This window comes from Prionailurus bengalensis, chromosome E3 (assembly GCF_016509475.1).
Source record: "Prionailurus bengalensis isolate Pbe53 chromosome E3, Fcat_Pben_1.1_paternal_pri, whole genome shotgun sequence".
Classification (NCBI taxonomy): Eukaryota; Metazoa; Chordata; class Mammalia; order Carnivora; family Felidae; genus Prionailurus; species Prionailurus bengalensis.
In genome coordinates this window covers 15,065,720-15,078,411 of record NC_057357.1, presented here as the reverse complement: position 1 = coordinate 15,078,411, position 12,692 = coordinate 15,065,720, and the positions used below count along the sequence as shown (strand labels likewise).

Here is a 12,692-nt window from a genome sequence, read left to right as displayed (position 1 = left end):
AAAGTCATATGAGTGACAATCCAATATTTTATTGTTCCAGCTATATAGTTCCAGCTTTGGACATAAGGAACTCCTTTCGGGGTGGCTCCTACGTTCTATTGAGAAGACAACACCTTTTGAAGAGCACTTTTTAAAATTCTGACACCGCCCACAAGGTTTTCCAGGCTTACCCTGTATTTTCCGCTCCATCCCTGGGGTCATCCAAAATCTGGGTGCTAGATGTGTTCACTGCTCCTGGATTGTATTGCTTCTAGACGCTCTCAGAGCTAGGAAATATATGTATGTACACCAACCCATAGGCACATTTGTTTTTATGCCTACATTTTCTACAAATTTATTTCTACAGCTCGCTCTATGTTTTATACGTGTATATTTATATATTTTTACATACACCTATAAAATAACTTCATCCTGATCCCTCACATTGCAACTCAACATTCATTCTAGCCATACCCTCTCCTTATTTATAACCTCTTTCTCTAACAGCAAGAGACCAGGCTCCCAGTATCCACACTTTCTTTTTCCTTTTTTCTTTTTATCCTCAAGTTAGTTAACACACCGTGTAGTCTTGGCTTCAGGAATAGACTCCAGTGACTCATCAGTTACATATAACATCCAAGGCGCATCCCAACAAGTGCCCTTCTTAATGTCCATTACCGATTTTCCCCACCCCCAACCCCCATCAACCCACATTTTGTTCTCCATATTTAAGAGTTCTCTGTATTTATGGTTTGCCTCCCTCTCCGTTTTTGTCTTTTCCTGCCCTTCGCATATGAACATCTGTTACGTTTCCAAATTCCACATATGAGTGAAATCATGTCCGTTATCCATACTTTATATACTTACTTGTTCACATACAGTAGTTTCAGAATTGTTAACCCAGACTCCTGTGGAAAACAAGCTTACTGACTAGAATGCGTTATTGGCAATGGTTCTTTTTGCCTTTAAGTTTCTAGAATCCAGTCAAAACTGTCCAAACCGGTTCCAAGCCATGGAGATTGGCTTTATTCTTCCCCATCCAACAGTGCAGTTATGTTATTCATTTAGCTGCTTTGAATGTTGAAATCATTATTATTTCTCAGAGATTTTCAATATCACCGTGGTTCTAAGAGTCAGGACTTGACAGAAAACTGCGCTGAGAGGTGTCACTCCCCTTTCATTCCTTATTCTGCTCCCACGTTCTGTCCACCCTGTTCTCACCCACCTCGAGCAGGCAACCAATCTCATCAGTTTCTGGTTTATCCTTCCCGAATCTCTTGCACAGATGAGCAGATAAAGGTATTTACTTTTCAGAGGCCATTTGTCTTAAATAACGGTTAGCATACTAAGCATCTTCCTTTGTACTTTGCCTTTTGCATCTAACCGTACGGGGAAATCACTCAGTACCAGTTCACAGGGATGGCCCATGTTATGCCTACGAATAGGCATTAAAGTGGTTTCCAATATTTTGCAACTGCAAATAATACAGGAGGGCACATGTGTGTTTTCACATTGTTGGAAATGTATCTTCAGTGTAGATTTTTGCAAGGGGATTGCTAGGTCAAAAAGTAAGCATACTGTAGCTTTGGTAAGGATTGCCAAACTCCCTTCAAAAAAAAAAAATGGCACCAATTTGTATTTCTATCGGCAACCTATGAGGCTGGAGTTTTCTCCAGAACCTGGACCATGTTCTCAAATTTTTTAATTTTTGCAAATATGCAAAAATTTGATAAGTAAAAAAAAAAATGCTGGTGGTTGGACTCAGCCAATCACCAAGCTATTTTATACAATAACACCTTAATTAACTATGAATTCCTAGACGGTAGGAGTCTCCATGTCTCATCCATCTTTCCAAATAACCCGCTTTCCAGGTAAGATTGCCTTGAAGAACTGAACCAAGCTAGAAGTCTAGCTGAATGATGGAAAGGCTCATGTGTCCCAAAACCTGAGAACTGGAAGGAACCTTGGATATCACTGGTCCTATCTACTGCTTGCAAGGTATACGAGGATTTGAGGTGCTCAAAGTGCCTGGGGATGTTCAAGTTTTCACTGCTATTTGTTACTGGTTTTTATAGCCTCAAAAAGTAGAATACTGTGTTCCTTTAACTGACTCTTGGGAAAACTGAAGCTTTCCCAAGGTCTCACGTTCAGCACCATGGACATCATCTTTATATGACATGTGCCGTGGACCTCGTCTAAGAACTTTTCATCGATTAGCTTGTTTAACTGACACAGCATCTCTATGAGGTGGATACTATTATGATATTTACATTACAGAGGAGGAAACTGAAGTACGAGGAGCTTCAGTGTCTTGCCCAAGATCACAGCTTAGAAGCCAACCACACACAGAAAGGTACCTCTCAGCATCACCATGGAAAAATGAACTTTGATGTGAGATGTGGGTGAAGTATCATTTCCTGATTTCCAGTCTCGCTAAGGTGCAGAGATCAGAGATCTCCACTTAGCCATGCATGGCTCTCGTTAGCTCCTACCCACCTTGGCACTGGAATTAGGAGCCTCATTCCCAACAGAGAATGCCATGACAAAAAGTATCTGGAGTGCGAGCGTGGGCCTTTGGGTGACCATACGTCCCCCAGGTTGAAATCTCCTATCCTGTGCATGGCCAAACCAACCATTTAAGTAGGGGACAGTGAGCCCGAGCTGACGAGAACCCACATCCTTGTGCACGAAGCCTTCCTGCAAGGCTTCTTGGGAAGGTGTTCAGTTCTTGGCTGGTTGACATTTCCATTTCCATGGAGGGCCACAGATTCAAGCCCTGCAGACATTTAATTTTGGGAGCAGTATCAGGAAGGCAAGATAGGAATCTCTTGAAAAGTAGGCTCCGTCACCTGCCACTTGGCCCCTGTAGCTGCAGGAGGAAGCCAGGAGGCCATGCAGGGCAGCACTCTCAGGAAGGGGGTTGGTGATGACACCACCACGGCACAGAGAAATCTGCAAAAGGCCCTTTTCTGGAACCAATGTCAGTGTATATGGTACCCTTGGTGGTCCCCATGTGGGTGGGATTCCAGAAAGTTGTCCCAAACCTGGCACCCCTACCTTCTAAGCCAGGCAGGTGGTAGGACGGTAGATAAGAACAGTCTAGAACATTGTGCTACTGACATTTGGTCTTCCTCTGGCCTTCTCTGATGGGAACTCAGACATCTTAGACCAATGGCCTGAGCTGCACTAGCAATAAACTCTTCAGGATCTGCCCTTAACTCTGACTGGCCAGGTTCTCAGACCGTCTCCATTCTGAACAAGCAACGTCTTTGAAAATAACCATTTGACAGACGTTGCTGTTCCAAAGAAGCGCTGAAATTCTCAGCACTAAATGGCCAGGGGGTGAGGCTATTGTAATGTTTTCCTCTTTCGCCGCTGCTCCTGGTAAGTGCTAAGGCACTGAAGACTTCTTCACCAGTAGGTTCCACCTCCCTCTTCTTGTCCTTCAGAAGAAGGGATGTTATTAATTCAACGATTTGTGAACAGCCTAGGAAGGCAACATACTTCTTTGAAAACGCAAGGGCTGGAAGCCCACCTCGGAAATGATCATAGTTGTTTTAGGATGGCGAGATTATGGATGATTAAAATTTTTTTTTTTCCAAACTCATTGCAATGCTGTTGCATCTTTAGTAGAAAAGGAAAAGATTAGCAGTGACTTTCTTTGAATTTAACAGCTCTGGGCAAGGAAGGGAGAAAGGTTCAGTTGAAAATGTGGTCACCATCTGACTATTCAGTGTGAGTTTTCCTTATTCCATACCTAACATTAACACAAAATCTACCCGGATCACTTTTTGTGGCTGGAGAAAAAAATCCACTGAACTTCTAAGCAGACATAAGAGTTTTAACTAAGAATCTCTACTGGAGGGGCACCTGGGTGACTCAGTCGTCTGAGCGTCCGATTCTTGATTTTGGCTCAGGTCATGATCCCAGGGTCATGGGATCAAGTCCTGGGTCAGGCTCCATGTTGAGCATGGGGCCTCCTTGAGATTTTCTATGTGTCTCACCCTTTGCCCCTCTCCCTCCCTCAGTCTCTCTCTCTCTCTCTCTCTCTCTCTGTCTCTGAAATTGAAAAAGAAAGGAAAAAAGAAAAAAAAGGATCTCTACTGGAAAAGAATTCTGATTTTCTGGAAAGAATAGTTCATCAACCCAGTCTGGCAAGAAAGCAGTAATACAGTAATTCCTCCTTAACCCTGGGGTCCTCCTTAAGCAAGATAAAATTCACGTGCATTTACTTCCGAATGCCATTTAGGAAATCGGGCATTCCTGCTTCCTGTACATGGACCTCAAGACCCACTTGTCAGGGGTAATTTAAAAAAACGAACTGGGGATCGGAAATCGAACAGGGAAGCAAAGCTGAAGCCTCGGGAAAGTCTCAGAAGTGCAAAGCGCATGGAGGTCTACAGAGAAGGTGGGCACCAGGGACGCTCACAAAGGCTGGATGGAGGCAGGGCCTGGAAGGCAGGAGCTAACAACCTGGAAATAATAAAATCAGAAGCAGTTTGAATATCTCGAGAGAAGACGAGTCAGAAGAAGAACAACAACAAAAAAAGCGCTTAATATTCCTGCAATCTGCAACGAGGCAAAATGAATTTATAAAAGTGTTGCACTGGGACGCAAGGAGAGGGTTTTTAAAAATACCGCACAGGAGATGAGAGATGGAAATGAATGGTACAGACTCGGTGGTGTCATATTTCGGATGTGTCAAAGAGCGCTGGCGTTTTCTTTCCCCTCCTCTCTCTTTTCCCTCCTCTTTTTGTCTCTGCAGGTTTCCTTAACATGGGTAGCTGCCCTCCCTCCTCCAACCCGATTTTCCCACAAGGCCTAAAGCTCCCCAGCTCTGGCCTCATGATGCTCTCCAGGAACTGAAAGGGATTCCCGGGCCTGCTTCTTACCAAATGCGAGCGGCCCGTCCCCCAAGTCACAGGTCTGTTTTCTGGGGGCAAAGCCATCCTTCCGGGGGTGGTACCTTCAGTGTGCTCTCAACGGTTCCAGCCCCTGAGCCCCAATGCTTACATGACTTTGCCTGGAAGCCAAGAGGCTGCTTGGATGTCATCAACTTCCGCGTTTTCCGAGTGCCTTCCGCGTGCTAATAGCTGTGGGAGCCCCGTCACTCCAGGGGGGCACCAGCGCCTTCCTGGCACAATGCATCATCGTGACAAGGTGTTTGGATGATGTATCACTTAAAAGATGAAGCCATCAAAGAATAAGTCGAAGATCAGATTAAATTTAATTACAGGATAAAAGAATTCTCATCTGTCATTCTGGTGATGAATTCACCGAGGGCAAGGAATGGGAGCTTCTCTGAAAAGGAGGGGGAGGAAGAATAAAACATATTGATGGGGGGGGGGCAAGCAGAAGAGAGACCTCCGATACCTCTCTGGAGTGCAGGGAGTCACAGGGGCCCTTGGGACAGAGCCTGACACCCCTCTCTGTGATACACACCTCCAAGAATGTTCCGCCACAGCTAGGAGCTGTTTCACGGGGAGCTCCTTGAACGCCCAGGGGACCACCGACTCCAACCTTGTGCTGGCGTGCTGGCTGTGGGCCTCGGCTCAGGGAGGAAACTGTACCAGAACTGTTGCCTGGTGGGCCGTTCCAGGGGGTGAAGTTGGGCCTCAAATTTGGGGACAGAGGGAGGGATTAATCACGAAGGGGCTCAAGGGACTTTTGGAGGTGGCAGACCTCGACTGAGGTGGGGTGACCTGACGGCATGTGTCAGGGAAACCTTGTAGTTACGCTAACAAGAATGAATTTACTGCAAAAATGAAAAAAAAAAAAACAAACCAACCCCGATTATATAGAAGTAGTAGTATTATAAACTGGAAAGAAGAATTCGGTTGGGACACTGGGCCTCATGTCGGGCAAATACAGATGTATCTGACCTGTAAGTCACACAGCCTGGCCCGTAATGGACGCCCAACAGACGGTGTTGACTGAGACAGGAAAACACTTGGAGATGACAGCATGCAGATTCTCAGGCCGTAGCTTCAGGAGGTCTGGGGTTGGACTCACGGGCCAGTCGGCTTTTGTGACGCGCCGTTGGTGGCTCACGGCTCTCCGGACCACACCCGAGATGCTCAGGGGGGAGCCCCGGCCCCTCATCCTGGCACCCGGGGCTCTCAATACCCTGTCCCTACTGGTTACCCTACAACAACCATATCGCTGTCCCCCGAACATGCCATATGCATGTTCTCCCCACCAACGTCCATGCCTCTGCCCTCACCTCTTGCCTAGCATTGTGTCCGTGCTCAACACAAGTCCTTCCACCATGCCTTCCCGTGGGCTAGCGAACCATGGGGGCTCACTCAAGGGAATGAGACAGGCTCCCCAGAACACGCCAGATGCCACAGCCCAGGGTTCACGACCAGGAGTCACAGGACTTGAATTTGAAAAATGTCATGGCACTACTTGAACCTCAATGTTCTCATTGTTGTAAAATCGGGGGTGGAGGCGGGGGGGGGGGACTACCCACTTGGTAGGATTAAACATATCGCTAAAAACAGAAATGGGTTTACGGCCAGCATGAACAATTTTTTAATGTTTATTTATTTATTTTGAGAGAGAGAGAGAGAGAGCACGAGCAGGGGAGGGGCAGAGAGAGAGAGAGAGGGTGAGAAAGAATCCCTAGCAGGCTCCACGCTGCCAGCGCAGGGCCCGACACAGGGCTCAAACCCACAGACCGTGAGATCATGACCTGAGCTGAAATCAAGAGTCAGACGCCTAACTGACCGAGCCACCCTGGTGCCCCTATCGCCAGCATTTCTATTCCCTGTCTCCGCCCAGCCACGGCTCTGGCCCAGTGCTCAGGGCTGTGCCATGAAGCTCTGGGCCACAGTCCGTTGGGACCTCAGCAACAGCTCAGCGGCAGGGGCTCAAGAGAGCAGCCCAGAACCATTGGGGCTGTTTAAGGGTAAGAAGGAAGATGCGCATGTGCCTGGGGGCCCCTGGGGGCGGCACTGCCCACCCTTCTCTCTCCTTGACTTTGGTCCTCAAGGGAAATCAGAAGGAGTGGCCGGGGGTGGCTGACAGGTTGACCGGGTGGATGGGGAGGGAGCAGGAAGGGGCTGACAGAAGAGGCCAATCTCATGGCTGATAGGCCTGCAGGGCAACCACCTGACCTGGGCCCAGATCGGCAGCCTGGAGTCGGGTGGGGGAGCCGAGGGCCTCCTTAGACAAGAACCCTGGCTCTCAGTGAGGTCGAGCTGACACCAGAGGCTATTGCTGCATCGTTGACACCCCATTTTTAGGTAAAACTTGAGCTCGAAAAGAAACGGGCACGTGTCCAATCCAAATTAGTAACCGGACAAGAGCGAGGCTGGTCAGCAGCTCGCTGATAGACACTTGTGAGAGAGCAGGCTCTCCGAGTGGCAAGGAACCTTTTCCATTTTGTTGGCAAACACATGTTGGAAGACAGGAGATCACCCTCCTCGGTGCTTATTTTCTCTCTGTTTAATTGCTGTCGGATAATAAATTACGACCGAGAGTCCATTAATTAAGCTCACAATGTCCGTGGAACACCAGTTCCTTCTTCTGGGAGTTGCCTCGTTCCAGGAGCTTTGATTCAGTCTCTGTTTGCCCAAAGCACTTTACGGAGCGGTTTTAAAAGATGCCAAGGCACGTGACTGGTGGGGAACTCACTCCCAGCGCAGAGGGAGTGGTTTTGCAAGGAGGGGGAGGAAACCTTGATGAGCGACGGTGGGGGGGCGGGGTGGGGCGCAGCCTGGCAGCTGGAGAGAAGTACCCAGGGTGCCTTCTCAATTCAGAACATGTGGTAGAACAGAAAACAACATTAGACTTACTTAAAAAAATCAGCTGATGGAAAACAACCATGGTCCCCTCCTAGGTGTTCATCCCAGCGCTGGGGCGCGTTGGGGGGGGGGTCAATGGACAGCCTCCCTTGCTTTTTCATTCTACAATCTGCTAAATGGCAGGAGAATTCATTGGAAAAAGCCCTGTGTGCAGGTGGAACCCAGGAAAGATGAATTCCGGAGCCGCACCGGGAAGCCCTCAGATCTCTGGGAGACATTTATTAGACCACCTTGATTCCTTTCCTCATGCCCAGAGGTTGGCTTCACAGGCCAGTTTTTGATTATGCAGATATCTAAACATGACAGGGTCTGTTAGCTCAAATGTTACCTGTTCGGAACACTGGGTGGAGAAACCTGGGAGTTAAGTATTTTTCCAAACGCTACTCCCGGCATCTCCCGAATGACAGTCACATACAGCAGTGTGGCTCAGAAGCCGACATCCCCAGGGCTTAGCGTCCAGGCTCCCGCTGCCCTCCTGGTGCGATACCACCACGTCCCAATGTCCCCCTCCCTGCCAGCTCACCCAGCACCAGTTGGGCTCGATTGCCAGCTTGTCATATGGCCTGTCCCAAGGTGCGGCCTCTTAAATGTCTGACTTGACCATCCCCTGCAGGCCACGGCTCCCCACCTCCACTGCCCGGGTCGCCAAGGCTTCCAGGGTCCTTGTCACCTCCAGACCCTGCGAGGGAAGAGCTGGAGAGTCAGCGGGGGCCGATGGCCAGGATGCTTCCGTAGCATCCACACCTCTCTGAACTCCTCCGAGAGTTCAATCTAAGCCCGATCTAAGCTGTCACCACCACCCGCCCCGCGCCCCTGGTGGTTCCCTAGTACCCCCAGAGTCGAGTCCCACACTGGTCAGGCCGGCATCGTGGCATCATCTGGGAACTTGTTAGAAATGCAAAATCTCCCCTCCCACCCCAGGCCCCCTGACTCAGAAGCTCTGGGGGTGGGGGGCCAGAAGTTCAGAAGCCAGAAGGCTTTCACAGGCCTTCCAGGTCATTCTGCTGGACCATGAAGGCAAGGACCTGTGTCTTGGAGCATGCCTTCTCTGGCCTTGGGAGACCCACCTCTCCATGCCCTTCTGCATGATCTCCCAGCCAGCCCTCCCCTCTCGCAACTCTGAGCGCCAGCCATGCTGGGCCACCTTCTGTGTTCCAGCCCCCGGGCTATCTTGTTCTTTCCACACTTCCTATGCTATAGAGTCTCCTGTCTCTTTTTCTCTTCCCTTAAGTGGAGCCCATCTGAGAGCAGGGACCAAAGCCTACCCACCGCCGTATATACACGTGACCAGCACCTGCAGTCAGTGAGAAAGACACACTCTTTGAGCGAACGGATAAATGAATGGAGACACTCCCTGGATTCGTTAGTCCCTAATGCCTTTGCTCGGAGTGCCTCCCTGTGGAGAGCCTGGTCGCTCTCCTGCTCCCCACGCGTGCTTTTAGCCAAGTAAATCATCTTGACGTACATGGGTTTGAACACAGAGCACTTTAGTCAGGCTGGAGGGCGTGGGTTCTCGTCTGCTTTGCTCACAGGCACTCGCTCCTCTGTGCCTCAGTTTCCCCATGCTGCCCGTCTACCCCCCAGAAGCAAAGGGCTCAGGATTCAATCTGTCTCGCAGTACCCATTATCCACCTTCAGAGGACCTGTCACACACTGAAGGGATGCTGAGAGTCTGGACTATCAGAACTCCCTGCCATGGGGCAGCCCGTGTGGTTCAGTCGGGTAAACGTCTGGCTCCCAATTTCAGCTCAGGTTCTGATCTCACGGTTCATGGGATTGAGCTCCATGTTGGGCAGCTCAGAGCCTGCTTGGGATTCTCTCTCTCCCTCTCCGCTGCTCGAGCTTGCTCCCACTCCCTCAAAATAAGTAAGTGCACTTAAAAAAAGGGAAAGAACTACCTGTCATGATGGTAGAGAGAACACAATTCCTCTCCTTCCAGGTATTGGCTTAACGGGAAGCAAAAGTGCCGGGAACAGAGGAAACCCATGAGCCGTAACGAATGCCTGCTTGAACGTGCACGCGTGACTCTGAATGTGAATTGGCAACTGAATGTCTTTGGGTTCACGGAACAAGAGACGGACCAAGGGAGCTGACGCGGCATTTTGTCCAGTGTCTTCTATTACAGAGGAGCAAACTGAGATCCAGAGAGAGGGAATCACTGAGTCTGGCTCAGAATCACCTGTCTGGTGCTCCATGAGGACCGCATCATAAATGTTTTCCCCGTTTGTAGCCTGCCTTTTATTCCCATTAGTTGACATGAAAAAAATGTCTTAAACTTTTATGAATGTCAAGCCTAATGACATTTTTGGGTACGTTTTCTCCCAAATCTCAGAGAATTTCTGCCAAGTTCTTTATTCACACACATGCACACACATACATACGTAAACACACACGTATGCATACATGTGTGCACACACCTCGGGTTAGCACAAAGTTGCCGAGGGAAATTCATTGACTAGGCTCTATTTTCACAATGTTGGTCGAATGTGTTGCCCTTTTTGAGTTATTCTGTGTTCTCCTCAGAAACCGGAGAACGCGTGTGTTCTCTGAAATGTTACTACCGGTACGTTTCTCTTCCCCAGTTAGCGCTTCACTCTTGTACTTACAGACCCGGTCACACTTACCACCCAGCAGGTCCTTCGGGATGAACATGTCAGGCATGTTCTCATGAGGAAGTCTGTTATTTCTTTGAAGTACGCGTAAGCGGGCATATTCAGTTATGATTAGAACGTATGCCCATGTGGCAGATACTTGCCTAATTGCACATGACTCTGAAATGTATTCACATTCTCTATCCGGTATGCAGTGTGCCCATTGATCCTCTTAATATCTGTGCTGATGCAAACACTCATGAATCTTTTCCCAACTGCTATGCAGGAACAACCAGAATGTACCAACCCCTGCCCTTCTCCTTAAAATCTCAGAACACAGAACAGCTACAAAGTAGAGAACAACAGATGCCCCACAGATCCTCTGGAGGCTGGTGATTTTACTCCTCTCCTGGTCAGAGATGGGCTCCTACCTGGGGTCCCCAGCCATGGCATGGGTACAGTATTGCTGTGTGGTTCTCCAGTGGCCCCTGGTCCAAGCAGACGTCTTTAGCCTTGTTGTTTCGAAGCTGTAGGAATAGGCAAAACATCACCCATCAGAGCTCATCTGGTGGAAATTCCGTTGCCCAACCCTTGTTCCGCCATGACTTGGTTCGGACTTTTCTGTGAGGTGATCATTTTGGCAAGAAAGACAAAGTCCTTCAACGGACGGTGTGGGCATGAGCGCTCTGCCTGCGACACCCCTAGCCCCTGCTGACACACAACTCCCCTGTCCCCAGCACAGAAGAGAAGCCTAGGGAACATCTGGACATAGGAACACCAGTTACCCACTGGTTATCCAGAGTGGGCCTTGACACCAACACTGCTTTTAATAACCCCGGGAATCATGGGTCAGTTTCTGAAGTCACTGCTGGCATGGAGGCATTAAAACCAGTAATCCCCCAAAGCAAACAAAAACCCTGCCGCCGAGCAACAATTTATTTATATATTTCTGTACTTATCTACATATTCAAAGAATACTTACTGGATGCCTAGACGGTGGCAGGTACCATGCTAGGTGTTTGGAACGCATCTGTGGCAGAACGGACCGAAGTCCCCAAGACAAAAGCCCAGAACCTAGCTACGCACATCTCTCTGGGAACACGGAAGAATTTGTCTCGTTGGAACCTAGACCGGTGTCCATCCCACCCGCCATGTTGCAATCTCAAACCGGTGGGAAAACGTTGTTGGTCTTACACTCGGTCTCCTCCATGGAAACCAAACTAACCAGAGACAAATCAAGAAGGGAGACAAGGGGCACTTGGCTTCTGTGCTCCCAAACTGTGTTTAGGTTCAGGCAACTGAGCAGAGTTTCACTGCCTTTTTTTTGTTTGTTTTAAAGATTACAAAAATAACCCCATCCTACTGAGATATCTTGAAAACTGTAGAAGAAAGTAACAATTGCTCACCATCCTTTCCCAAATTCGGTTAATTTTTTTCCCTAATTCTGAGACAATTTTGTTTTGCTCAAGTTGGACCGTAATGAGCAACTGTGTAAAGCTTGTTCACCCTTCAGGTTTTACTAAGAAAATAATCCTAGAACTGCGGTTACGGTAGCAGAAGGTAGGGCTGCCTTAATGTTCTTAAAACCTGCCGTCCAAATCCTTTCCGGGAGCTTCAAACTAATTTCTATTCCCATCCACGAGGTATGTAAATACTTATTAGTCCTGAGTTTCATGCTTTAAAAATATTGTGTTGGTCAAAGTATACAAACATCCAAACTTAGATGCTGGGGAACCTAGTGCACAGCATGGTAATCATAGCCAATAATACTGTATCACATACTTGGAAAATCACCCAGCGATTAGATCATCATAAATGTTCTCATCACCAAAAAAAGAGATGGTAATTAGGGGATGTAACAGAGGTGTTAGCTAACTCTATGGCAATAATCACTTTATAGTATGTAAGTGTGTCAAATCAACATGTTGGACCCCTTAAGCTTATATAGCTTTATATGTCAATTATATCTCAATAAAGCTGGAGGGGAAAAAAAAGAAAGCTGCTTGGAAGAAAAATTCTAAAGAAATTGGCGGGGGTATTGCTTTAAACCCAAGTTACCAAAAATGTATGCAGAGGGGTAGAAGTGATGAATCAGATATGTTGCACAAAAGGTCCCAAGCAAGAGATCTCTGCTGAGTCGCCTTGGAGCCCCGTGCTGTGTTTTAGTTCTTTTGTAGATGCTTTGAGGACACGCTCACTGTCGATGCTTTCAATGAGGCAAAGGATAAATTACGTGGAAAAAAACCCAAGCAAACTTCTGAGTCAAAAAGTAATTCAGAAGAATTAAGATGTTGAAAGTGATAACATCTACCAA

At 48.1% G+C, this 12,692-nt stretch overlaps 1 protein-coding gene across 1 annotated transcript in view; it reads right to left on the bottom strand.

Annotated features, from left to right (window-relative positions):
• The window catches only part of GALNT17 (polypeptide N-acetylgalactosaminyltransferase 17), a 451,305-nt gene that overhangs the window by 17,103 nt on the left and 421,510 nt on the right, over positions 1 to 12,692 (bottom strand). The window contains exon 9 of the mRNA XM_043559874.1: positions 10,810 to 10,905. Coding sequence (XP_043415809.1) covers positions 10,810 to 10,905 — 96 coding nt within the window. The remainder of the gene's footprint in view (positions 1 to 10,809; positions 10,906 to 12,692) is intronic.